Genomic DNA, 27,371 nt, shown 5'->3' with positions numbered 1-27,371 from the left:
TTTAGAATTTCAACAGAAATTTAATTAAACGAATACTTCCAGCTTTTTTTTAAAGCCATTTTATAAAGTAAAAAATGCTCATTTTACTTAAGTATTTGTTAAAATTCAAAAGGTTCTTTTTAATATTTTCTACTCCAGTTAGAATTTTGTTATATAAATAAAATTATTCAAAAATCTAATTTCAAATGTAACTTTTTCAAATATGAATATTCTATCAGGAATTTAAAAACTAATTAAAAATAATAATTGATTTAAAAATTTTTAAAAAATATATTAAAACTTTATGGTTATAAAAACAATAAATAACCATTGTTTTTTACATCTATAACCATATTTAATCAGAGACAAAATGAATACAAAGTTGTGTAGTGGCTTTGTCTCTGATTAAATATGGTTATAGATGTAAAAAACAACGGTTATTTATTGTTTTTATAATCTTAAAGTTTTAATATTTCTTTAAAAAATTTTAAAAAGATAAACCACACCATTGATATATTTAATTTTATATTTTAAGTATACAAGATAAATAATTGATATTTGGAAATTATGTACTTCAGGATAATAACATTCTTGTTATCAATATACAAGACAATCAAGAACTGTAAGGCAGTTAACTTTAATGACTCTGATTCCCTCTTATAGAACTTTTGATCTATATCATTATTTTAATATTTACACCTTACTCTTATTAAAAGATATTGTAATTTTACATTTTATTACAATTTTACATCATTACAGTAATTTTACATTTTTACCAATGACTGCAGGAGTATAGTACTGTACAGCACATTGTGGACTTCTGCAGTCAGGAAGTGTTTCATTTTTGAATTTAGTTGATGTTCAGTTTTGTAATTTTTATTCTAATTTTACATTCATTGTAACTTACCTGAGGATGTTCATTTTAAATTGATAAAAATATTTATATCAGTAAATATTATTGTAATATTAAATTGGTGTTGGTGTTTGAGTGAGTGTTTTTATTAAAAAAATAACCAGTTTTTGGAGTGGAGACTTATGAATGATTTTATTTAAAAATTTTTCATAAAGTTAATAAAAATTAATAGAAAAAATAAGCAATTATTTTTACGAGTAACAATCCTTTGCTAAATTTCTAGGATTTTACAGAATTAGTATAAAAATTGTGAAAGAATCTAGTCTAGAGAGATCAATCCATTAACTCTTGAAATTTATTAAATGATGTTTTATTGAATTAAGAAGACACTTTAAACATAATCAAATTTAATTACTTATTTTTATAAATTACGATATAGTTCTTAGTTAGAAGAATTATTAGAATGTTAAATTTCACAACAGTTATTTAAACTTTTTATTTAAAATAGAATTTCTTTTAAAAATTGAGCTGCTGCAGCCTTTCTTAAAAAAATCAATTTAACTTAAATAGCTGAATTGATGTTTTTAATGTACTTCAGGTTCTTCAGAACCATTTGTAAGATTTTGTGAATTTTCTAAACTGTGTACTGAAGAACCTGAAAGACTTTGAAGAGTAAATAATTAAATTGTTTAAATGATGAGGTCAGATTAACTATCCGGCTAGAACTTGTATAATTTAGGCTTGGTTGTCTGTGTTAAGATAGTAAAAAAAGGGGGATAATAATTATTATTGTTGTTGTTGCTACTGTTGTTATTATCATTGTTGTTGTTGCTACTGTTATTATTATCATTGTTACTGTTGTGATCTAGGTAATTTTAATGTTCTTTAATTCTGCTATTTGTGTTGTGGGTATTTCCCCACAGATGGCACTCTGGTTCTATGTATAAAAAACAGAACCCTTTGTTGTAGCTGACCCCTTTTTCTTTTGTGTGTAAAAGAAGACGTGTGTTAAATAAAAGTGTTATACTAAAGTGATAAAATCTAGTTCTTTGTCCCTAAAGCATTAAAAACTTGACAGTCTGTACGTATCAATTCACTTCTTGAAGAAAGGTCATAGAGACTCAAATTCTAAATGAAAGTGGAGTCAGAGAATATGTCTAATATAATTTTTTTTTTCTTAAAAATAAAATATACTGTAAACTAAAATTAATCAAAAATATTTTTTTTTTCTAGCCTGTGAATCAAGATTATTAAAAGAAATAAGTGATGTAGCTTCAGAACTAGCACCAACAACAGAATTACCAGAAGAAAATAAAACTATTTTTTCATCTTTTAATCATTCTAACATACTTTATGAGCCGCATTATTTTTTCTATGAACATAACAAAGCTCAAGAATTTTTATTGTCATGCTGGCCTCAAGTGACCTTAACAAGAGAAACAGAGCCAAATCATTTCAGTTTTCAATATGTAGTTTTATATAATGACAATTTATCATATTTTATGAATGTCTCAACATTCATTCCAACATTCACAAAATTTCCAATTGAAACTGTGATCGATATTGGAGGCACCTTGGCTATAGAAGTAATTTTTCCTTCAATGAATGTATGTATAATTATATATTATTCTACTTTTTGTTCCTTTTTTTTTATTTTGTAAACAAATTTAATTTATTATTTTTATTTTATTTTCAGCAGAATATGACAACTAATATGACTATAGAAATATGCATACAATTTGGTATTAGACCAATATTTAATGAAAATGGAAGTTGTCTCTCTGCCATGTCTTTACAAGTTAATACTAGCTCACGGGATAATCGGATTGCAACCATGTTAATACCATTCCCCGAAATTGGTACTTGGTATATTAGTCTTTTTCCTCGTTGTTATGTTCAAGATGATGATTTTAACAGGTATAATCAGTTATTTTATTTCATTATTAAAAATAAAATTATTTACATTAGTATATACATTATTAGATATAATAGATTTGAATCTGTCTGTAATATTTTAATACCAGTATATATTATTTAATGGTAGTACCATGATTTAAGCAGAGTAATGGACATATATATTAGGTTATGACAAAGTAAGATTTTATTTATAAATAATGCAACTATAAGTATATCAAACATCCCAAAGCTTGATATATAACCTAATGATCACCTTAAATAATTGGACTATTATTCTGCTATTTTAATGATTAATACTAAGTAATTTGCTTTTAGAGGTAGACAGTAGGCACCTTCTCTTATGTAAATTAATAATTATAATTTAAATAATTTATTAAATAATTTAGAATCATCTAGAAGAAAAGAACTGACCTGGGGCAAGGCTTGAACCCTCAACCTGAAGTAGAGATTCAGGGTTCAAGCCCCGTTTGATTATGTATCTATAAATAATGCTACAATATGTATAATGGATACAGTAGATAATGCAATGATGTGAGAATTCCCTACATGTATAACAAATACAAAAGATAGTGTGGTGACATGACAATTCTTTCACTTTATAGACTAACTTAAAAGTAAATTCTACCTACTTGAACCTGTAACTGGTGCGTAAGAAGTTTATTCTTCTAAAACTTCATATGCACCAGTTACAGGTTCAAGTAGGTAGAATTTATGTTATACAACCCGGTGTGCGGTTTCTGATTTATAACTTAAAAGTAACAGAAGTTAGAATATTAAAGAAAGAGAACAAGAGATATTAAATAGGGTAGTCCAAACATAACGTAAAAAGTTCAGTGAACTGTCAAGTGACAAAGCATTACTGTGTGATTGCCATTACATCTTGAGACTTGTAGCTTCATCCTTTGTTATTTGATGACACATCACAAATTTTCAATCCAACCAGTCTTGGTATATTTGTAGACATACCTTACATTGACGATCTCAGTCAGTTTTATATCTTTACACAAAATCTTCCTAAATAGAAGTAGATTATGTTCCTTGTTACTAAAAACTGTTTTTACAATGTTATCCACTGGTTCTTTCTAGAGGTCAAACTTACGGAAAAAGATGTTTCTTTCTGGTTTCTTTACTTTTATACCCTTTGGCTCTCTAACAGTCAAATTTGAAGTGCATGGTTGTTGTGAGTCCATCCCCTTCCACTTTCTTTGCTCTTCAGACTTTCTCTTAAGCCAGTTTCAGGAGCACAAAAAGATGAGGGGGGAAAGGAGTCATGGATAGCATACAAGAAGAACTAAATTAATTAATGTGGTAACTATAGGCACATACAACATATATACTACAACATATACTACAATATTATAAACAATTGTAATTATTATTTATTCCAGAATACTGAATTTAATATTTAGAAAGACTAATAATTCAATGTATGAAAGATCTCAATGTTTAAAATTCAGTAGACATTAATATGAAAGTATGTGCAGTATTTTTATTGTATTTACATTTTTGAATGCACTGCTTAGTACATTCAATTTTAAATGTTAATCTTCAACAATATTTTTAGTATATTAATACAAAATATACTATAAATCTTATATATAAAATTCTCGTGTCACAATGTTAGTTACCTTACTCCTCCGAAACGGCTTTACCGATTTTTACCAAATTTCATATGCATATTCAGTAGGTCTGAGAATCGGCTACTATCTATTTTTCATACCCCTACACCATTTCCCCCTTTCAAAAATATATTTATATATGGATTAAGGCTTTTATGTCCAACAGATGGCGCTAACTTCCGACGACCTAAGTTTGCTTTTCTGTCAGGCATTCTGCTTTTCTGTGAGAATGGACTGAAGCAGATCATTTTCTATCTTCTATCTATATAAATAAAAAATATAACGTTCATTTGTTCCTACCGATTCCTTTGAAATTTTGACACAACGTTGCATTCGAATAAGCACGTGTTTTTATATAATATACATGTCGAAATTCCCCCCAGTGGGGGGAGATGGACGGGATTAAGGCTTACCGTGAAGAACTCGGCTTCTATTATACTATTTTACATGCGGTTTTTTGCGTTTTTAATTGCGTTTTAATAGGTTACGTCAACAGAATATACACTAAAAAGGGATTTTTCGATATTCCCCAGCGGGAAAAGCGACGGGATTAAGGCTTACTGTGAAGAACTCGGCTTTTATTATACTATTTTAGATGCGTTTTTGATTGCGTTTTAATAGGGTACGTCAAGAGAATGTACACTAAGAAGGGATTTTTTGAAATTCCCCCCCATGGGGGAAGTGTTATACATTTATAATAGATACATTTTGAGCCACAGCAACGCGTGGCCGGGTCAGCTAGTGATATAAATAAATATAGTGACCAAATTAATTTGAATAAAGTAATCAAGTTAATTAGTCAGTTATAAATAAATTCATATGCATAATATTGAATAACTATCTGTTGATATTCTCTTCAATATTATGCATATGAACTCTAATATTAATATTAACTTAATTCTAAGAAGAAAAGTAATTATTTTACTGATTTATTGATCAATATTTCTATGAATAAATTATAAATATGTAATGGACCAAATATCAGTAAACTAAAATATATATTAAGTTATTTTAAGAACTGTTAAGATAGGTTTTGGAACAGCTTCATGTTATTTGTAATTGAGTTGTTTCCAAGAAAACAACTAAATCATAGCAATTCCAAATTAATTTTAAGCATTATTGAAATTATTTTAAAATATATCTCAGTTAAGTGATGTTTGGGCCACTCAATAGATTGTATTTTACACATTCTTTTATCATAAACTGAAAAATTCAAATGCTCAACAAAAATTCAAATGGAAATGCTCAACATTATAGATAGCCTTTTTCTTCTATCAGTTATATTTTTGGAACTAAGTGTTCCAAAATTAGAATGCAATTATACATTTTGATAAACCTAGGCCTGAAGCTGGGCTGTACTGTACATCTGCCTGAAAACACTTGTCTAAGCATTAAATATAGTTACTGAAAGAAAAAAAGTTGACTTGTTCATATCAAATTTTTTATTATATTGCTGTTTATTTTAGTGATGTTACATATTTTATCTTTATTGGTGCTTACCTCAAGTTCATTTTGTGCATTGTTTCTTCTCATTGTTACGATCCTGATATACTTGGGTATACAGGGTACACGGTTGGGAAACAGGCGATACAATATAAAGAAAAACAAAGGACTTCACACTTTCTCATACAGTGAGGTATTAACAAAGATTTATTCCTGGACCCTACAGGCTTATTTATATACATACAAAACTCTAGATAACATGAACATAAATTTACAAACTATTCTATTACCTCTCTGCGGGGTAACAAAATTTTTTATAACACCACAAATCGAAAACCTTAACAAAACAGTCTTACATGTGTCCTTTTGTAGTTAATAAATACCCAATTCATACACGTGTCTTCAGGCAGGCCTTGGATGAAAGCGGATTGCTTCACACATTCAAACGGCCTCCAATCTTCTTCTTATCATACACGACGATCTCCGACGAGTTCAGTCCGAAGGCCAACAAAAAGGTGTCGTCTCCAGTGAAGCTCCTCCCTTTTATATCATTGTTGATGTCATAACTTGCATACGTCAACTTTCACATAACCAATGAGAGACTCGTGAGTTTACACAAAAGGTGAACACTCGACACAAACAAAAACGGACGCGAATACAAAAACAAATTATACAAAATTATACGAATTATACAAAATATACAACCCAACAAAAAAAAAGTCTATCATCTGTAATGCGGAGAGAAATACGGTTACATTAAGTGATAGATCACTACATCATTTTTTCATAATTAAGAGATTTTGCTATTATTTTATAGGAAATTGTCTATGCAATTCATCTCTACTTGATAATATATTTAATTTAAATGCACTTTAATTATAAATTATTGAAGTGCTAAGTTTATTTATTTTCATTCTTATTTTGTTTTCTTTAAACTTTCATTTGTGTTAAAATATGTAATATCATTTATAACATTTATAATGTATAAATTAAAATTATTTTATATTTCAGTACTGTTGTGCCATGCGATAACAGCAATGTTTCAGTTTTTTTGAATATTAAATCAACACCTTGTAATTTAAATGAATGTGGAAAACATGGAAACTGTCACATTTACAGCAGTGGAGGTTTGATATATAGTTCCTGTCATTGTGTTGCAGGTATTTATGAATTCACTAGCATATTATACTATAAAATTTCAGCAGAAAAGCACTTAATCACAAATGTTTTCAATTTTGTTTAAAGGCCATCTTTATGGTACATACTGTAGACTCAAATTACTGAATGGCTTTTAGTAGAACATGTTATAGAATTCAAAACTAATCAAAAGTTACAATTTTCCATAAGTAGAACATTTAAAATGTACATCATTTAGAAAATAGCCAATAAATTAATGAAATATAAAATAAATAAATTTATATTTATATTTATTTATTTATTTGTGGAACTAATCTCTGCACACAAAGCTAGAACTAATTTAAAATCGTAGGCACAAAAACCTTACACACGCTGTTTCTAGCAATCAAATTAATAAGCACAAACGTTTTCGGCCGTTTTGAAAGGCCTTCTTCAGGTGCACTGAGGTCGGTTGGAAAGTCGGATAGTAAATGTTTACATGACGTCATTGTTTATGAGGGGTTTCCTCTAACAAGAGACGTCACAGCAAAAAAGGTTTAAACGAAACTGACCTTGGAAAATACTTTAAGATTAGCCAAGCTGCGTGAACGATTGTCGAAGATATGCGAATTGTGAAAAGCGGAAAAAGAAACCTGATAAATTTAGAAAATGCACTAGAGAACGAAATGGACAAGGAGAGGGTGGATCGGCCTATTTAATTAAGGGGGTTATCAAGGAGTGACTGCCAGGCAGGGGAGAGCGAGTCTGCGTCCCTGCTGTTAATACAGTTTCCTTTGAGGGACTCAGTAAAGATTTCTATGGCTTCGATTGTTCTAAGTTTGCTAGAGTCAAGTATAGGAACCGGTAATCCTAGCATCTTGCCATTTGGCCGTTATACTGGGTTCACTTGCAAACTGGGCTAGGGTGGAATTGAATTTTTTTTTTTTGTTGCACGCGTCGTACCTATGCTCAGCTATCCTTTTGGTAAGCGATCTGTTGCTTGAGCCTATGTACGTTTGTGCTTATTAATTTGATTGCTAGAAACAGCATGTGTAAGGTTTTTTGTGCCTATTATTTGTGGAACATTGTAACTTTTGACTGGATTCAAACTCTTTATGTTCTAATGAAGCTACAGTAGAGCATCATTTATTTGAATCAATTGGGGATTGGAGGACTGGAGTTGTTCAGATAACTGATTTTTCGGATAACCAATTATGTACGAAAAAATATATTAACCTATCCAATGTTGAAATTTTTCTCCGTTGCGTATCACTTCGTGTTGAATTTTCATTGATTTTAAGCCTAACGAAAATTTTTATAATAATCATCGAGGCTATCGTATCGTTAAAAATTATTTCTTTATTTTGTACAAACAAAATAAATATATTGAAAAATATAAAAACAGAAAAATTATACTTTAGAAGTTAATCTAGCATCAAAAACGTTTGATTCAGCACGACACAGTCTGACTGGAAAGTGTTCAGTTAACCGACGTTTCAGTTGACCGGTTTTCAGATAAACGATGCTCTACTGTATTAAGCAGTTTGTTAATTTGAATCTACAGTATGTAGCCTGAAATGGCCTTTAAACAAGATTGAAAGCATTTGCAATTAAATGTTTTTTCTGCTGGAATTTTCTGTTTTTTTATATTATGCTGGAATTTTAGTATGCTAGTGAACTAGTGAATTTAGAATTATCCAGTTTACAATATTATGTGGTATTTATGAAAAAAAAAATGAACAATGAATAAATATTTACAAAATTAGAGAATTTAAAAATATTTAACGTAATTGTAAAGTTTTTTAATTTTTTTCTGTTAGGTTGGAGAGGCTGGGGCTGTACAGATGGTACAAAAGCATTTTCTAATGCTGATCTTCTTGTTTCTGTACTACTGCTTACGTTGAGCAACATTTTCTTTTTACCTGTCATCGTTTTAGCTCTTTATCGTCATTATTTTACAGAAGCTTCCATTTATGCAACAAGCATGTTGTTTTCTACTGTAAGTTAAACTTGTATATAAATTTTAAAGTAAAATCAGAAATGTTTTTATTTTGTATAGTGTAAATAGTTTTTAATTGTATACTTATTTAGTGTAATTATATTTTTAATTATAAATTTGGAATATTTTATTATGTGAATCAATTAGCTAACATATCATAGACTGAAAATAGTTGATAGTATTTAAATTTTTCATGGGTGGTTTGGTTCAGATATGTTGGGCTCTCCTTCTCATCATTTGGTCATTCCATTGTGAATACAAAAGGTTATAGAGCAGACAGGGTTAAAATGTTTCATAGTAGATAAATTTATTGAAGAAATTTATTAGTTCTAAGTTATTTAATAATTGCAAAATAAAATTACAATACTTTATATACAAATTATAGATTTTTTTAATTTGTAATCTTAGGATTATTCTGTAAACTGAAAATTTTACAAATAGCTGTAATAATGATTTTTTAAATTAATAACAGAAAAATGTAACCATAAGTGTAGAGACATTAACCCTGACATTTCAAGTACGTCAATATGTACTTTTCTGATTAATACTATCTGGCACTCATACTAACTCTTGGCTGTTCATCATGCTGATAAGAGTTGTGATCACCAATATCAGATAGTTTAACTGGAAAAGCATCAGGGTGAAAATAGACTTCTAGAATTTCAATCTCTGATCTGAAAATTGCATTTTTTTGTTATCATTTCAATATATGAGATTTAAATTTATAATTGGATTTTTCAGGTAAAATTCTAATTTATTTTAATTATAAATTTTATTTTATCTTAAAATTTAATTAAAAATTTAAAATAAATTTTATTTATTTTTTCATTACAGTTTTATCATGCTTGCGATTCAGAAATATATTCCTTTTGTCTCATGAGGCTCAGTGTATTACAATTTTGTGACTTTTATTCAGCCATACTCTCCATATGGGTGACTTTAATTGCTATGGCAAAACTTTCTCCCACTCTACAGTCTCTCTGTCATATGCTTGGAGCTGTTGGTTTAGCATTAGGTGTTGAATATGATCGAACAGGTCTTCTAGTATTTATTATACCTGCTGGAACAGGATTAGTAATTATTATTATATCATGGGTAAATCTTATTGTCATCTTATTATTATTATTATGTTTAATTTTAAGTTAAAATTAACTTTTAGGTAACTTATTTATTAAATTAATTTTATTAATTAATATTAATTCAACTGATATATGTACTATTTATGTAATTTTATTGTTTTACTTTTTTTTATAGATATGGCAGTGTCACCAGCAACATGCCTGTTATCCAAGAAAACGAATATGGTTTTTATGTTTGCTTCCAGGAATTTTATTGGCTGTATCCGGTTTAATAATGTTTGCATTTTTTGAGACTGAAGAAAATTACGCTTATGTCCACAGTGCTTGGCATGCTACCATGGCACTTTCTGCCCTCTTCCTCTTACCGGAACGACGTAATCATAAAGGTAGGGAAGAGGCTATTAACACCTGTAGCTATGTTCGTGTGGAAGAATTAAGTGACATAAGTCCAACACAAGAATATGGAGTATATGAACATCTTCTTCCTCCATCACCATAGTTGTATTTTAGATTTATTTTACAAATTAATATATATATAAAAATATATTTATATATAATTTTTTAAGAATTAAAATATAATTCTTAAAAATATGATTATAATAATAATTATAATTAATTAAAAAAATTTTTGAGATTACTTTATCCTTAATTATACATTCCAAATATTTATGAATACTTTAATATTATCAAAGTCATATTTTGATGATAATAGTTTTCATAGTTATAAGAGAAAATTTATTTTAAGAAAATTTCTCTTTTGTATATAGAATAATATTATTACATTAATCCATTTTCTATATTTGACAACATTACAGTGATTTGTTGATTATATAAAAATCAAAATTTAGAATATTTCAGTTAATTCAGATTGGAGATGTATTAAAATAGATAATCATTCATCAATTATAAATGAATTTCAAGTACACATAGTATTATAAAGTTAAAATTTTTATTTTAACTCATACAGAATCATATTACAAATGTATTATTATTATTATTAAATTGTCTTATCAGACAAACATATTAAATGTAAATCTTAAAACATATCAAATAATTTAATAGAAGAGTTTAAAAATTTAGTTTATTTTTATCTATTTTGAATACAATGTAAGATCAAAACAACAGATTGAAATAGACAATAATATATAATGGGAGGCATAATTCAATAACTTATTATCATTAGTTTCTCAAGGCTATTATATTTTCAATATAAACCAAAACTGAAATAATGTATAATTAAGAAATTAATTGAATTATTTATTAAAACAAATGTAAATGATATGCCTAATTTGGAATCTAGATATGTGAAATAATTTTTTTTTTTAATCTAAGAACAAATTAGAATCTATTCTTATTAAATATCTTAATATAAATTTCAATATCTTCTAATATATTTCTTTTAATAAATTGGTTAAAAAACCATATTGAAATACATTATGAAAGTCAAATATTTGCATATTAAACAAGAGATTTTAAATTTTAAAAATTTAGTATTTTTATTCAATAGTATTTCTTTAATATAATAGGAAAATTACGTGTTGGTTTAGTTATTCCATATAAAATATTATTATTAGTAATTTAATTACTCAAAATTAACAGATAAGTAAATAAATAATTGTTATTTTGTACATTGTAATATAATTTTTGATATATAAAATAAAATTCTTCGATGAGATGATTTTACAGAGAATATAGATTATAAATATTTCCAGTAGACTGCTTTTTCTATTGTTGTTATAAGTTTTTAAGTTTAAATTAATTTATTATGATAATACTCTGTATACTGTATAGATTTTATTAATTTATAATAGAATTTTGTTTATATTATTATGTTAAATGTTAGCTATTCATGTTATACTTTTTTAAAGTTATCAAGTAAAATGATGAATTTAGTAACTATAAATATTTAGTTTTAAATTTTATTTTTGTATGTTTATTATCACAAATTTCGTACGTATATTATTATTATTTTCTATTCTTATATGTTTATATATACCCTTATTTTATGCTGAAATGAGCTCTTCCTGAAATTTTTTCTATTTTGAATATATTCTTATGTTTTTCCTTTTTTTTAGATGCTTATTTTCATCACAAAATTGATTCATATAGTTAATTACAATCATAGTGTATTTAAAAATAAAATTACTTGGTTTTCATTCCATGCCTATCTTGTATTATCTATTTCATACTAAATAGATATATATTTAAAATAAAATTTCAAAAATTTTAATATGTTAATAAATTATTTGTTAAAATTGTTGATCACCAACTGTTAATCTAAGAATTTTTGCATATTTTTGAAATGTTTTAAATAAATGAAATGTAAAGACACTCCATGTCAAGGAATGATACAGAATTAACAGCACAGTTGTTCATTGGCATGAAATATATAGAAGTCATATATAATGACAACAAAAGTTTATTCAGAAATTTCATTTATCTTGACAACAAAAACTATTATTAAACAAACACACAGACACGAAACAAATAAAACAGCTTATTAAGGAAATCAATGTTAAAAACTCCTGAATACAATATTTAGGTCCATCAAACTAATTCTCATTCATTAATGCACATTTGTATATTCTGTGCATTGCATTTCATTTTTACTCTCAACTTTTTTTGTTTGTTTTGCTTTGTATAACAGTAGTTTTTATAATCAGTTTTTTTGGGTTGCAATTTGAAAAAATTGTAGATACCTATATATTTCCACTGTCATCCATATGTCTGTCCTTTGTTAATCGCAAGAACAGTGTTAGACAGATGAAAGTCAAGACCAGATACAGAAAGCTTAGGAAAAGCAACCCTGATTTACTATATACAAACTTTTGGTTTAGACCAGAAGTCACTTGAATTCAGTTCAGTTGAATGGCATTACTTACACGACTGGCATGACTGTTGTCAGGAAAAGTATGATGTACAGGGGCAAGACACTACAAATTTCAGATGGAGAACATATATTTTAAATTGAATAAATTAAGAATAGGATTAAAAGTTGTAGCCTGGCATTATGATAATGTCACAATAACTAATTGCTCATTCTAATATAAATTATTTTTCATAATTAGTACAGGCATGACATAATGGGTACGTTCGTTAAGTCAAACGAGTTAAATGAGAATGACGTCATCGTTATTCTTGTTTCGTTAGACTTTTCGAACGATTCATTATAACTAAATGGCTGTTTCTAAAATCGAAGATATGAATGTTGCTAGTGCAGCCTTATCCAAAATATTTTTCTTAGGTTGCTTCGGATGGACAGTTATTTTAATCATTTCACTTTTTAATTCACAATTTAAACACTCAAGTAGATCTAGAAACATCGATATCGTCGGGTGCCATTTTCTTAATGAAGTAAACTAACTCTTTCCTTCATGAGCTTCGTTGGGGTTTTGTTCGATACACATCATCACTGCGGAGCATGCGCACTGAGCGAGACTACTACTTTTCGAACGATTCGTTACTAACGCATTTAACTCGTCTGACTTAACGAACGTACCCAATGTTTGAGAATGCCATAAGGAAGTAAAAATGCTAAATTTATATAAGTAAATGAGAAGAATATAACAAATTTATAATTAAAATAAATATAAATGTAGTTTTGAATTTTTCATGTTAAGAGATATAAAGATTATTACAATAAATTGTTATTGCACATATAAAAATGAAGTGTTATTTAATGGAAATTTATAAGATTAAATACATAATTTTTCATATGTATAATTTTTATATAGTTTCATATTAGTTTAAAATGGAAACTAAAATATATCTTGCTTTATATACTGTAAACTAATCTAAAAATCAAAATTTTTCAATTTAAAAAGCTTATGTTTAGAATATATATAAGGTTAATTTAGTTTGTTATATATAAAATTATGTAATAGTTTATAAATGTTTAAAAATGCAAAACTTATTATCCTGGGTATTAACAAACAACTGCTAAGTTTAGGAAACATTTATTTATCATAAAGATTTCCTCAGAATATTATTCTTATTTAAAATTTATATTTCATTATTTTCAATTTTTTACGTAAATAAATAAATTGATTACGATTGATAAGATAAAATTATAAGTTTTTTTCTTTTAATTATTATTATTTAAAATTGAAAATATAAATTAAAGTAAATTACCCATATTTTCAAATTTTTCCTACAAAAGCACAGGTTTGGATTGAATGTTCTTAACAAAAATAGGTTGTTGAGAATCACATTTTATTATAAGAATAACTTTAGATCACGAAAAGATAGTTTTTTAAATTATTCAAATGTACACAGTAAGATTTACAAATTATTTAAGATTTCTTAAAATATTTATAATTATATTTTTCATAAATAAGAATTGCCATTCAAAGATCCAGAAACATTTAAAGTTTTTGTTAAATCTTTGAAAAAATTATAAGGTTTTAACATTAAAACAATTAAGAATATAATACTACATCAAATGAAATGACTGATCATATTGAATCTGTCAAACATTGGAATTAAATTATTGTTGTAAATTCAAATATATTTAATGGTATATAATAATGCATTTTCTCAACTATAAGTTTTATAGATATTCTGTTATTAATGTATTGTGTTTTTTATGTAAGTGCAGAGTGTTTCGGACAATGATTTTATATTAAAAGTGATGATCTAGAATCTTGTTAACCATAAGTTATTAAAATTAAGATTGATATATTTTGAGTATCAGTATGAATATAATTATATTGAGCCAAATTGATAACAGTTTTGTTCTAATGATGAAAAAAGAATAGTTATTAAAAATGAATTGAAATTTAGCACTTATGAAGTGTTAAAGGACAGAATATGTTGTGTTTGATAATTGATTAATTTATCATAGAAAGTATTTTTTTTTATACATTAAACAAGAAGATTTTTAACTTTAAAAGAATGTTTAATACTTTTAGATTAACAGTTGATGATGATATTCTCCCCCTCTCGCACTCTGTTTCCATTTATTTTATCGTGAACTAGAATAAAGCTTGATTTATTCAATTTATAAATTATATATAATATTTTCTTTATTATTACATAATATAATAAGTTCCATACATGTATAATATATAATACTCTTTCTTAAATATTACTTTTATGTATATGAATTATCAGTTTATAGTTTTAAATTAATTCATCAGAACTGGCATTAGATAAAAGAAAACCAAGTAATTTTATTTCAAATAATTTTATATATATTTTGCAAAGTACATATTGATATTCCAAAACTTTGATAAAGTATTTAATATTCATTGAGGTGTTCACTACTTTTAAGAAATTAAATATATAACACATTTCCTTCTATCTCTATATCAGAAATGAAATATGTATGTTTATAAACTTAAATTCATTTAGAAATTAATGTCATAAATTTTGTTTTGCTGATTGAATATTGTAAGCCAGTGTCACATTGAAAATGTTAAAAAGGCAATACAATCTCGTGGAATCAAAAATTATAGACTAGCTTTCACTCATGCATTGCTCTACTAGTCACAGTCCCTATTAAGAAACATATCACAGTTTCATGACTTCATAATGATAATTGTCAGTCCTTTTTTATGAAGAAGAAAACTCCTTATATAGCAAAACATTTTCTGATATTAAGATTAAACGAAGTAGGAGTATCTACACTATAATTAAATATATTCTTAAGGAAGAGTTAGATACATGGTTATTCTTAATCTTGTCACATTATCTAGTCATAAATCCTGAAATATTTTTCAAAATAACATATTTTAGAAAATGTAATAATATAATAGCACATCTATCACCAATATTTCTATACACCATATTTGAAAATAGCAAATTAGGAAGCATATCCTGCAAAATTCTTAAAATAACAAATATATCTTTGGTAAAACATATCAGTGATATATATATATATAGCAAAGAATGCTCAGTATATTTCATATTTTTTAAAAATAAAACAGTCCGCCGATTTTATAAAACTCTTCCGTCCTATTTGTTATACTTAAGCGAGATAGAACATTTATATATTTTTTGTTTATCAGGCACAATTTTTTTTAAAATAATAATTTCTTATATTAAACAGATAGAATTCAGCACAAATTTGAGTGCCTTAGAGTTTTTGTGAATTTAATACATTATAGACAAATATTTAAGATAATCTGGTATCCATTTTGATGATGTTTTACACTTACTATGTAGAGCAAATTAAAGTTTTTCTTTTGATATTTAGGATATAAATTATTCTGGCAATAATTATCTGTGATAATTGTATTCTGAAAATATTTTACAATTGAGACAAAAATTAAATTTAGAATATTTTATTTTAGTGGATATATTTTATGACTGAAATGCATAATTGCAATTCTAGCTAATCTGTTAACCTTAGATTTTAGTAGTAATATTAACTATTACAGCATACTTAAAATATATATATACTATTAAATTTCTTTTTTCAAGAATTTAGAAAGATAACAATTGCGCAAATTGATTAAGAACAATGAATAGTCAAAAATTGTTAAGTTGAGGATTAAGCAATATAACGAATAATTTGAGAAGTTATTCCATTGTTGACTTTATTAATGAAATTAATTAAGATTCCACAACCCAAACAAATTGCAGTTTATATTGTAATTAAAATATTTTTGGAGTTCACTCGGTTTGATAAATTATTGTAGATTTGTCACTTCACATATATAAAATGTTTTGCAAATCTCCAGAAACGTTCTGTAAATGTTAATTGATAGAATTTTCAATTAAATTTTGAGTTGCTCTTTCAAGTTCTTCAAAAAATGCATGTACATCTTGGAAAAATATATATGAATCTAACATTTTTGAATGTTATCAATACCTTGATATTTTTAATTCATATTGATTTGTCATCTAGTAATACTGTTATTTAGAAGATGATTCAATAAATTCCTGATTGTATCACTTAATTATTCCTGTAAAACTGTGATGAATCATGCAATTATACATCAAACTGTAATTTTCCACAGGTTTGTTTTTGTAAATTGAGATTATGATTCTGAAAAAATAATTTGAAGTACATTTTTACACTGAGATATTCAGCAAGAAAATATAACATTTTGTACAATCATAATAGAAATATCATTTTGATTGTAAACAGTGGCAGCTCATGATAAGTGCAGCACCCCAAAGAAAAATAAAATGACAAAAAATGGCTATGTAATTACTACATAGTAATTATATAAATTACATGCAGTTAAATTTAATGCTTTTTATCAAAACCAGTGCCGATCAATACATCATATGAAATCGAAATGATTTATTAGGGTTGAGTACTGTGTACTCTCTTGTGAAAGTACCTTATATTAGACAGCTATAAAGCAAGAGTTGTAAAGTGAGTGATAATAAAGCAGGTGTATACTGCACATAAATGTATATCATAATGCCTAATACTTTCATAAAATAAAATTTAAATAGCATACACCAAATGCAGTAAACAAGTATTATTTTTATATAGCACACTAGTTATAAATTACCTTAATTAATTATTCTTAATTACTAAAATATGTCGAATAATGAACATGACAAATTAAAATTTAAGTATTTTCATTACAATACAGTAGAGTCCCATACAATGTGCAAATGAAGCAAGCAACAACCCTTGAATTTTGTCGATCAGAGGTATACTTTTTTTTTCAACTTGTAGGCCAAGGTTTAAACTTTCATAAATCATGTGATAATGCAGGTTTCGATAACGCGATTTCCGATAATGCGTAACGAATCCCCCACGTTGTATGGGACTCTACTGTACATTCATTATATCTTCAGGAACAAACGAATAGAATTGCAAGTAATTTACAATATATATATATATATATATGCTTTAAGATATATGCACCACACTAAGATATGTGTAATAACAAATACAGAAGCAATTTCCAGTGTGTATAAACAAAAAACGATTTCTGCACAAATGTTTTCTAACTCCTAAGTTGTTTTTTAGGTGCGACAGAATGGTTACCCGATGGAATGTCTTTCGGAACAAATGCAAATTTATAAAAGTTTTTAAAAGAATGTAATTCGAACAACCATTTAGACTATAAATATAAACTTAAAGCTGTGCATAACTATCAATCAACTAATGACTTTACACCAGAAATTGGTTCTGTGTTTGTTATTATATATAAACTTTGTATATCCACAACAGTAAAAAATAAAATTTTAACATAAACATTAAAAAGCAATTTCTTCTGAACACAATACAGTTTGTATCATGTTCGAACATTTTTCTACTGTCTAATATTAACATTTAAACTGTTTTTAATGAACATTGAAAACCTATATAAAATATTAGTGAACATTGCATAAAGAACAAAAATTTAGCACTTAAAACTATTAAATATTGTATTAATAATCTTAAGTCATTTTTATTAATCTTATAAATATTAACTCATTACTAACTGACAAACATAATTTATAATGACAACAAATACCACATGTTATAAATCGAAGAAAATTAATTTTTCACAGATCCACATAAATATACTTTTCTAGAGTCACAAACATTACAACTTACTTTTAAAGTATTTTTGGATTGAAAATGTCTATCTTTATGGAAACTTATAACAAAAAAACACTTTTTACAAAGGTTTTTACTAAAGTTAATGTTACCCTAGGTATACAAAATGGAGGTTTGTCTCTGACTCCAGCACACAGAAGCAAGGAAACAGTGGGGACAGACGTTTTTCTAAACCTAATCTATTCTAATAATTTAGTTGCTAATAATTATGGTAATTTATTAGAATAGGTTAGGTTTAGAAAAACATCCGTCTCACTGTTTCCTTGCTTCTGTATGCAGGAGTCAGAGACGAACTGCCATTTTGTATACCTAGGGTAACATTAACCACCACTTTAAAGCATTCAAATGCACTGTAATGTTCAAAATGCTATCCAGCAAAAGCAGACAAATATTAAATGTAGTTTTAGAAATATATAAAGCTAGAAAAGGATTCAAAAAATTTTATGTTGAGAAATTTGATAATTCTGCTTTATTTTTTTAGGTTTAAATTGAAAATGTCCAAATAAAAAAAATATCATAATATTTTCAAACACAATTTTAATATTAAATATATATATATTTAAACTATAAACTGAAAAAATAGTTAGTTTTATATAGATATATTTTAAATTAATTAAAATATCATGTTAAAATGACATTTTGCTAGTATTGCAATTACGCATGCTCATACTTTTATTCATAATTTAAAGTTTTCAATTTGACTTGTTTATAGTTGTAAAGTATGTGATGTTAAAAAACATATTTTGCACTTAATGATAATGATAGAGCCGTGCTTTTTATTCATTATGCTTGTATTAAATACATTTTTTTTAAAATAAAATAATCACATTTTTAATGATTGTTAATTTTAATATTTAATTCGAAATAGAAAGTAAGTCATGTATTCTATTTATATATATATATAAAAAAGACAGAATTGAGTAAATTTTACATTAATAAAAATAAAAATTTATTATATAATAATTAGTCTTTGCTTTCAAAGTATTAAAATGTTTAGATTTATAACATGAAGTGTTAAAGAATTTGGGCATTATTCTGTTTAATTCACATTATTAAGAAAAATTATAAGAATTGCCATTTAAAATTTTCTTAAAATAAAGTAAAGAAAGCAAGTCAACTTAAGGAATACAAAATGAACATATTAATTAATGCCCAAAATCAAAATCTTCAAAAATTTGTATATTGTACTGTACAAGACACAATGAAATTCCTTTATGTCTTTCATGTATTTTAAAAATTTCTGTTTTGAAATTCAACAAAAAATTAAATTCCGAGATAAAAATATTAATCTGAGACAGGTTTTTAACGTGTAATTAATTATACATTGTAAAGGAAAACTATTGGTAAACTTTTGGCATTTTATCTTAATAATTATTCTTAAATTATTATTATTTTAAACATCAGAGATCTGTTGTTTATTGATTCTGCCTGAATTTAAATAAATCAACAGATTTTAAATAATTATTTAAATTGATATTAGAAAATAGGCAGAAAAAGATCAAAAATGTGCAAATAAAATAATAATAATAAAGGCATACTTATAATAAAATGTGAAAATAAATCTTGTTTGAAAAATTAAACATTAACCATGCATATGCTCAAATGTTCGTGTTTACTTATTAATAATCAGATTTTCTTTTAATCAAAAGCTAGAATAGTTTGAAAAATAATGTTGATATTTTACTAATTAATAAATATTATGATGTTTTATTTACTTTTGATTTGTAAATTATACAGACATACTATGCTTTCTTTTTTAATTTCAAATAAAGAATAGAATAATATGCTCCATGAATTGAAAAGTATGAGCTCAATATTCAATACTGTACTTAAATAAATAAACATTAATCTGGTAATCTGTATATGAAGGTTGAGACAGTTTTATTTATAAATGAAAGTCAATATATAAATAAAACTATTTTGACTCCTGATAAAGATTATCCTAATATTTATTTTTTAAATTTAAATGCTATGTTTATAAAGCTCATACAAAACATTTGATTAATTTTATGTCATAAATATGATATGTTACGTGATTTTCACACAGAAACAGAATACAACTTGCGTTGTAATTAAACTAAAATGGCATGAATTAAAGTATTTGTACATGAATAGTTTTATTTGAAGTATGGATCAAGCATTTTATATGATTTTATTTTAATAATAATGTAAATTGTTTCTCAAGATTTCGATCTATGTCACTTGAAAAGTACACTATTATATCATGTGATCTGATTATTAAAATAAATACATATGTATATGAATTATTTTACACTTATGAATTCATATCTGTGACTATTAAACTAGGTTGTGTATAGAAAATACTGTTTTTCTTGTATATTTACTATAGAGAACAATTATTAATTCAACATCTGTCAGGGATTTTATATTAAATTTTTTGCTTTCTGAATGAATTGAATGGTCTAATTATTTATGGATTGAACATTTGATAAATAGCTTTACATGAGTTAAATGAATGTATTGCAAATGATGATTGGTTCAACTGCAATCACAATATAATTAATGTATGATATTTAATAATTGATATTTAATGATGTATTTGTAAAATGTGTAATGTTGATACTAGTCAGTTATTGTGTAAAATTGTGATTGAGCTCAAGTTAATTATGGTAAAATCTTTTATATCTATTATATATTACTTGAATATAAATTTAAATGATGTTATCAATTAAAGTAGAACATCAGTTGTCCAAATTAATTGGAAAATTAAATATTAAAATATTTGAAACTATCTGAACAAATTGAACTGTATGTACATTATAGTTTTATTCTTTTGCTTTGATTCATAAAAGGTGACAGGAAGACATTTTTAATTGATATTTCCAAATTTTTATTTGCCTTTTTACATATTAAATATATTGTCTTAATATAGTTAATATAGCATTTGAAACATTTCAGATTTTTTTAATAAGCTTTATACATTTGAAAAGTTTGCGCACACTTTTATATTTTAATAATTTCAAGCCAACATGCACTTGAATTCAAATGTTTAATTAGATACAATCTCATTAAAGTAATATTTAGCTTTAATATGAATTACTGATATTAAATCTAAACTTGAGACAGTTTGGATGAACTCCGACTGAGCTGTAATTAGTAGCATGCTACTGATAATTATTAAACATATACGGTAAGCCAGTGAAATAACTTCATTCCACAGAAGTCTGCAATGCAGGAGAGTGTCAGAGATCTGGGACCCGCACTGCTTGAACAATTTAAACAATAATTATAAAGTCACTTATTATTACTATGAAATGAAAACTCAAATAAAAAGCTTATTCTTGCAATTTAAAAAAATGATTTTTGAAAATAGAATAGTTGATGCTCTTGAACATTTTTTTGTGAGTTCAAAATTATAATTAAGCAATTGATAGGCTTATTAAAAGTTTTGTGTGAACCATATCAGAAAGTAATATAAACTCTACATGAATTATAAATCCAAAAACTGATAGTTGACAGTTCCGTCAGATGAACATTAAAAATTAATTCTTTCTGTCTCCCATGTTTCTCTTTTAGTAGTATTTGAAGGGAATAGATTAAAGAAAACAAGACAAAAGTTAATAGTTTTATTTTGTCTATAAAATTAATAAAATCACTTCAAATTGGAATTATTTTTGTATTGAATTTTAAAATTGAATTATTAAGAACCTAATTAAGTACTATTCAATAAATATTTTTTTATAGTTACATAGAAACTGACTATTATTATTATTCAAATCAAATCAAATTTATCAGTATAGGCCTCAGCCTGTTACAAGGGGAGTTAATCTACTTACAAGTAGCATAGCAAATATTACAAGAACAATTAAGTATCAAAAAACTTTATAACATAGTTATATAAATTGCAAATAAATAGATAAGTTGCCCGATGAAGTATTTTATACATCGCTTCTACCGAATCACATTCATTTAATCCGATAAGATTGTATTTTTGCCTTAACTCTAGGCTTTTTTCACATTTACAAATCAAATGAAATTTGGAAAAAGACATATAACATCTTGGACATGAATTATTCTCGTAAGTGTACAATTTATTATCAATCATTAGAAACCTAGAATTAAGTCGGAGTTGAATAAAGAGTCTCTTTATTCTAAAAGGCAAATTCGAGAATATATAACTATTATTACTTGGAAATAATAATATCGGACTATAACTGTTTTGAGATATTCTTAAACGAGTATCTTCTATGTCTCACGAATGAGAGATATCACGAACATTCCAAATAAGTTGTCAATGTACTTCTTCAAGATCCGACGAGAGTATAAATGGTTCAATCAAGCAGCCAAAACCGTTTAACATTTTTGAAATTAGCGAAACCCAGTTATTTTTTGATGGTTTCTGTATAGAATTCTTATATAATTGATATAAAAGACTGAATGTAATACCACCACTCTCTCTTAGCTTAATTATTAACTTTATACATCTTTTTATGACGCGCGCCATAGGACTATATCTACTTGTCTCCAATCTTAACACACTTCCCGGAGTTTTGTAATCCAACCAAAACAGTCTACATAAGAATTTATTCTGTATAATTTTTAGCTTCTGGACTTTGGAGAGATACCATAAAAGAGATGCATAACTCACAGAGTTAAAAACCAAGGCTTGAAATAGATTAAACTGGGTTTGGATTGAGCCCAAATGAGTCTTGGCGCACAGCTTAATAACACCCTGGATTAACCGATTGGCTTTAACCATCATAGCTTTAATCTGTTTTTCAGACGAGAGCAAAGATGAAAAAATAACTCCTAGAAATTTTATTTCGTTGACCACCTTAATCTCTGTATTATCAATAAAAAAAGACATATTTTTCTTAGGAAGTCTTGAACCATTCCTGAATATCATTATGTGAGATTTCTTAGGATTAATTCTCAAATCCAATTGAGAAAAGTAACTAGTTAATAGTCGTATTTTCTTTCTAAGAGCGACCGCCGTCGGTGCTAGAATAACAATGTCGTCGGCATACAAAATAGAGTGGACCACAGTAGTACCTATCGTGAATCCATCGTCGTCATTATCAAAAATATCATTAATATCATAAGTATAAAAATTAAACAAATAGGGAGACCAAGGGTCTTCCTGTAATAAGCCTCGATCGATCGAATGAAGACATCCCTGTACACCATTATATCTACAGATCATCTGATAATGTCCAAACAATAGAACTATTATTATTATTTAGAAAGTGTGTTGTCATAAAAAAACACTTAAGAAGTTTGTTTGCATTTCTGATATTGTTATAAAGTTAGTTTTTAAAATTGCTTTAGAAGTTACTTCTGATTTTTTGTAAATCAGAATTGAGTTTTTTTAATTAAAATGCACATATATTCCTAAAAATATTGATGTTAGTAAATTAATGAAGTATAAATAATCATGTTAGGAAGGCAAAATCAGTTAAGGCACCATCATATCACTCCAGGAATCCAGGATGAAGTCCAGAGGAGTAAGTGTGTCCTGATTATGTCAGGTTCCATCCTTCACCACTCATCTGCTTTCTTACAGGGCTGGCCAAACTATAACAAGCTTGAATAAAAGATCTTGTTTACAATGAAAAAATGACACTGTGGGCCTGAAAAAGTGCACAAAGAGTAGAAAGAGCAAAAATAAAAAGAAAAATTTTTACACTTTTGCACAAAATTTTGAATTTTTGGATAACTGATGTTCTTCTATAATACAAAAAGTTTGTTAAAAGTTTTATATTGGCCATTTCTTGAAAGTTAATTCAATAACAATGTTGATTAGAAAATTTACTGTACTTAAAAACACGATTTTAGGATTTTTTAAATATAAATTACTTTAATAATTGTTGATTAATATGATAACAGATCGTATTTATCAACAGTTATTAATATCAATTTTAAATAATCTCTATAAAATGAGCAATGAGATTGTTTTAAGAAAATTTAAAACATTCTAATCAATTTTTTTTTAGATTTTATCATCAATTTTTTTCAAACGTATTGAAATTTTGACAGAGAGTATCAAATTCTAAAATGTTTTGCTGTTGTTCAATGTTTGGAGAAATATAATTAATAAATAATCCATTGCTACAATAAAAAATTAATTTTTTGTTTTAAATTACATATAAGTTTTCATTTATGTTCATTTGTATGCTGTTATAGACATGCAAAAGGTTTGTGAATTTTTAAAAAAATACCTGTAAGATATGATTGAAATATTAAATAATCATTTGCCAATTTTTGATTATTCAGAATTATTTTTAAAATATATTATTTACATATTATTTTATTAATAATAAATAAATATACATAAATATTAAGCTTTGTTTTCTTGTATATTTTTTGTATTTTAAATGTTTAATTAGATTAATGTAGAAGACAATTTGATATAAAATAAATGTAATGTAATTTAATATTATTGTTAAGTTATTAATTATTTTTATTAACACATCTTTATTATATATATACATAAATTAAATGTACAAAAATTTGTTTTAGAATCTTTCTAATGATTTTTTTTTTTTTTTTTTGACAAATATTAAAATTCAAACATAATTTCAATCAGTTTTTTTTAAAATATATATCTTATTATAAATAAATATTTTCTTATAAAATTTTTGAGATATAATTTTGTTTAACTAATTATATATTTTCTCAATATCAATAAAATACAAACGCAGTTAAATTATGACCAAAGCAGTAACGCAGATAATTTTACATTATTTGTAGACTCTGCTCAGGAAGTGATGCAGGTGCATTGGAAACCTCATGGCTCTTTCAAGTTCCTGCAAGATAATGAGACTGATATGCTCTGATTCTACCTAGAATAGGCAAAAATTTCCATTTGCAGTCTACCTGGATTATCTTCCAATAATTGAACAGGAAATTGTGTTTAGATATAACTTCTGAACTAAATTGTAATGAATGCCTTTAATGGTGCTGTAGATAAAACAAAAAAACAAATATTCAAATTTTTAGAATCTTTATAAATTTTTCGAATTTTGAATTCTAATTATCAGCATGCATGATCAATTTTCCACGATCCTTATTACTGTATTATTATTATTACTATTATTATTATTATTATTATTACTATTATAATTCTGTATAATTAAGCAATTCAGTTGATTTTGAGCAGAGTTTACAAATTTTATTTTCCTTTGGCTTTATTATTTTTTTTTTCTAATTTATTTTATAATTAAATTTATTCAAGTTCAATATTTTATGAATTTTTAAAACTATTATAATAAATTAATTTATTCCTTCTCTTTACATATAATACTTAATATACAATAATTTCATTTTTGAATTCATTTCTAAGATTAATTTTTTTTTTTAAATATATAATATATATTTTCTCATCTTTTAATATAGTGAGATCATTTAATATAATTGTGATAATAAAAATTAATGATGTACAGTTGAAAATCTGAAAAATTAAGATAATATTCTAGTCCAGTATTGATATATATATATTTGCACATAATGTCGAGTCAAACAAAAGTTAAAAGCTATTTTTTCTAGTTATATATTTGCAAAATATTGTAATATCTATATATATATATATACAGTACATATGTATATAAAATATTTAAAAAAATAATTTTATTAAAGTTTTCCATTTGTAAAACTTGCATTGAGCAAGAATCAGCTGTTAAAATAACTTCAAAACTTCACTCGCTCACAGTTTAAAGTTAGGTTTGTTGTTCAAATGTGTAAAAAATAGAAAATATTTCTTAAAATTATGTTAATTGTTAAAATAAAAATACAAATTATCTTGTGCCATATTATTAAAAAAAATTAATAATAATTTTTTAATAGAAAATAATTAGTAATTTATTATATTGTTGTGTTTTAGCTCAATTTAAACGTTGCTGTTATTGTATTTAAATGTTATTTGGTCACAATATGTTTCAATTATAATAAGTATTTTTTCAATATATTTACAGAAAAATTTATTTAAAGCTTGTTAAGTGATATATTTTACATTTATTTATTTATTATTATTATTATATATTTTGTAAAAATTCGGATATATAAGAATAAGAAGTCATTATACAATTAATCGCTATTGTATAATTACTACATTTCATTATTGTCTAGTCCTAATTGGAAAAATTTTGATAATGCAAATTAAAAGAATTCTAAAATTATATGAGTTTTCTTTAGATAATATATACTTACATTTCTTTCATAAATATCCTATAAAAATAATTTATCTACATAATTAATTTTATATAGTTTACTAATTGTCTGTTTTATAAAAGAAAGTACATTTGGTTCTCATAAATTCATGCACCTTAGGAACAGATTTGGGGTCATTATATAATAATTACTCATTTTTTATTAAATTTTATGTAAATCATAATAATTAAGACATTACATTTGTTAAAATATAGAATTTTCTTGATCAGATTTTAATGATACATTAGAATAGAGATATTGAAGATTTTTTAATTGGAGGACTTTCATAAAGCTGCTGTTATATTACAGGTTGCATAAGTGTATGCATAAAAAACATATAGTACATTCATTATTTTAAAAAAAGAATAGATGACAAGAATTCCGTAATTCAAAATTTATGACAAGAAAATTAAACTTATGCCATTTTATATTATATCATGTTGCATTAGAAGCCAACAGTAGGTTGCATGGGTGGTCTGAACATCATTTTTTCTCCATCTGGATTAAAAATCTTTGTGGGATTTGTATTAAATGATTTGTCATTGTTAGCACTGATCTTCAACTTTAAATATATACAATTGCTCTAACAACTTTGAGAAAGTTTAGAAGCATTCGTTTTATTTCTTACTGTAATTGATTACCATCATTGTTCTTTTTACTTTCAACTGAAAGGAATTTTAACTACTAG

The 27,371-nt window shown here is 25.6% G+C and overlaps 1 protein-coding gene across 3 annotated transcripts in view; it reads left to right on the top strand.

Annotated features, from left to right (window-relative positions):
* Positions 1–26,648, top strand: part of LOC136973337 (transmembrane protein 8B-like) — a 75,932-nt gene extending 49,284 nt beyond the window's left edge. Inside the window, exons 8-14 of one of the 3 annotated variants that reach the window (XM_067268071.1) lie at positions 2,066–2,439; positions 2,529–2,749; positions 6,823–6,971; positions 8,748–8,926; positions 9,761–10,021; positions 10,181–10,391; positions 25,229–26,648. In XM_067268071.1, coding sequence (XP_067124172.1) covers positions 2,066–2,439; positions 2,529–2,749; positions 6,823–6,971; positions 8,748–8,926; positions 9,761–10,021; positions 10,181–10,391; positions 25,229–25,314 — 1,481 coding nt within the window. In that variant the 3' untranslated portion in view covers positions 25,315–26,648. Of the gene's footprint in view, positions 1–2,065; positions 2,440–2,528; positions 2,750–6,822; positions 6,972–8,747; positions 8,927–9,760; positions 10,022–10,180; positions 10,686–25,228 lie in introns of those variants that run through there. The other 2 variants (XM_067268072.1, XM_067268070.1) reach the window with 2 other exon arrangements.
* The last annotated feature ends 723 nt before the right edge of the window (positions 26,649–27,371 follow it).

The sequence above is a fragment of the Centruroides vittatus genome, unplaced genomic scaffold, assembly GCF_030686945.1.
Source record: "Centruroides vittatus isolate TY-2023 unplaced genomic scaffold, ASM3068694v2 contig_3146, whole genome shotgun sequence".
Lineage (NCBI taxonomy): Eukaryota > Metazoa > Arthropoda > Arachnida > Scorpiones > Buthidae > Centruroides > Centruroides vittatus.
This window is presented reverse-complemented; position numbering and strand designations above follow the sequence as displayed.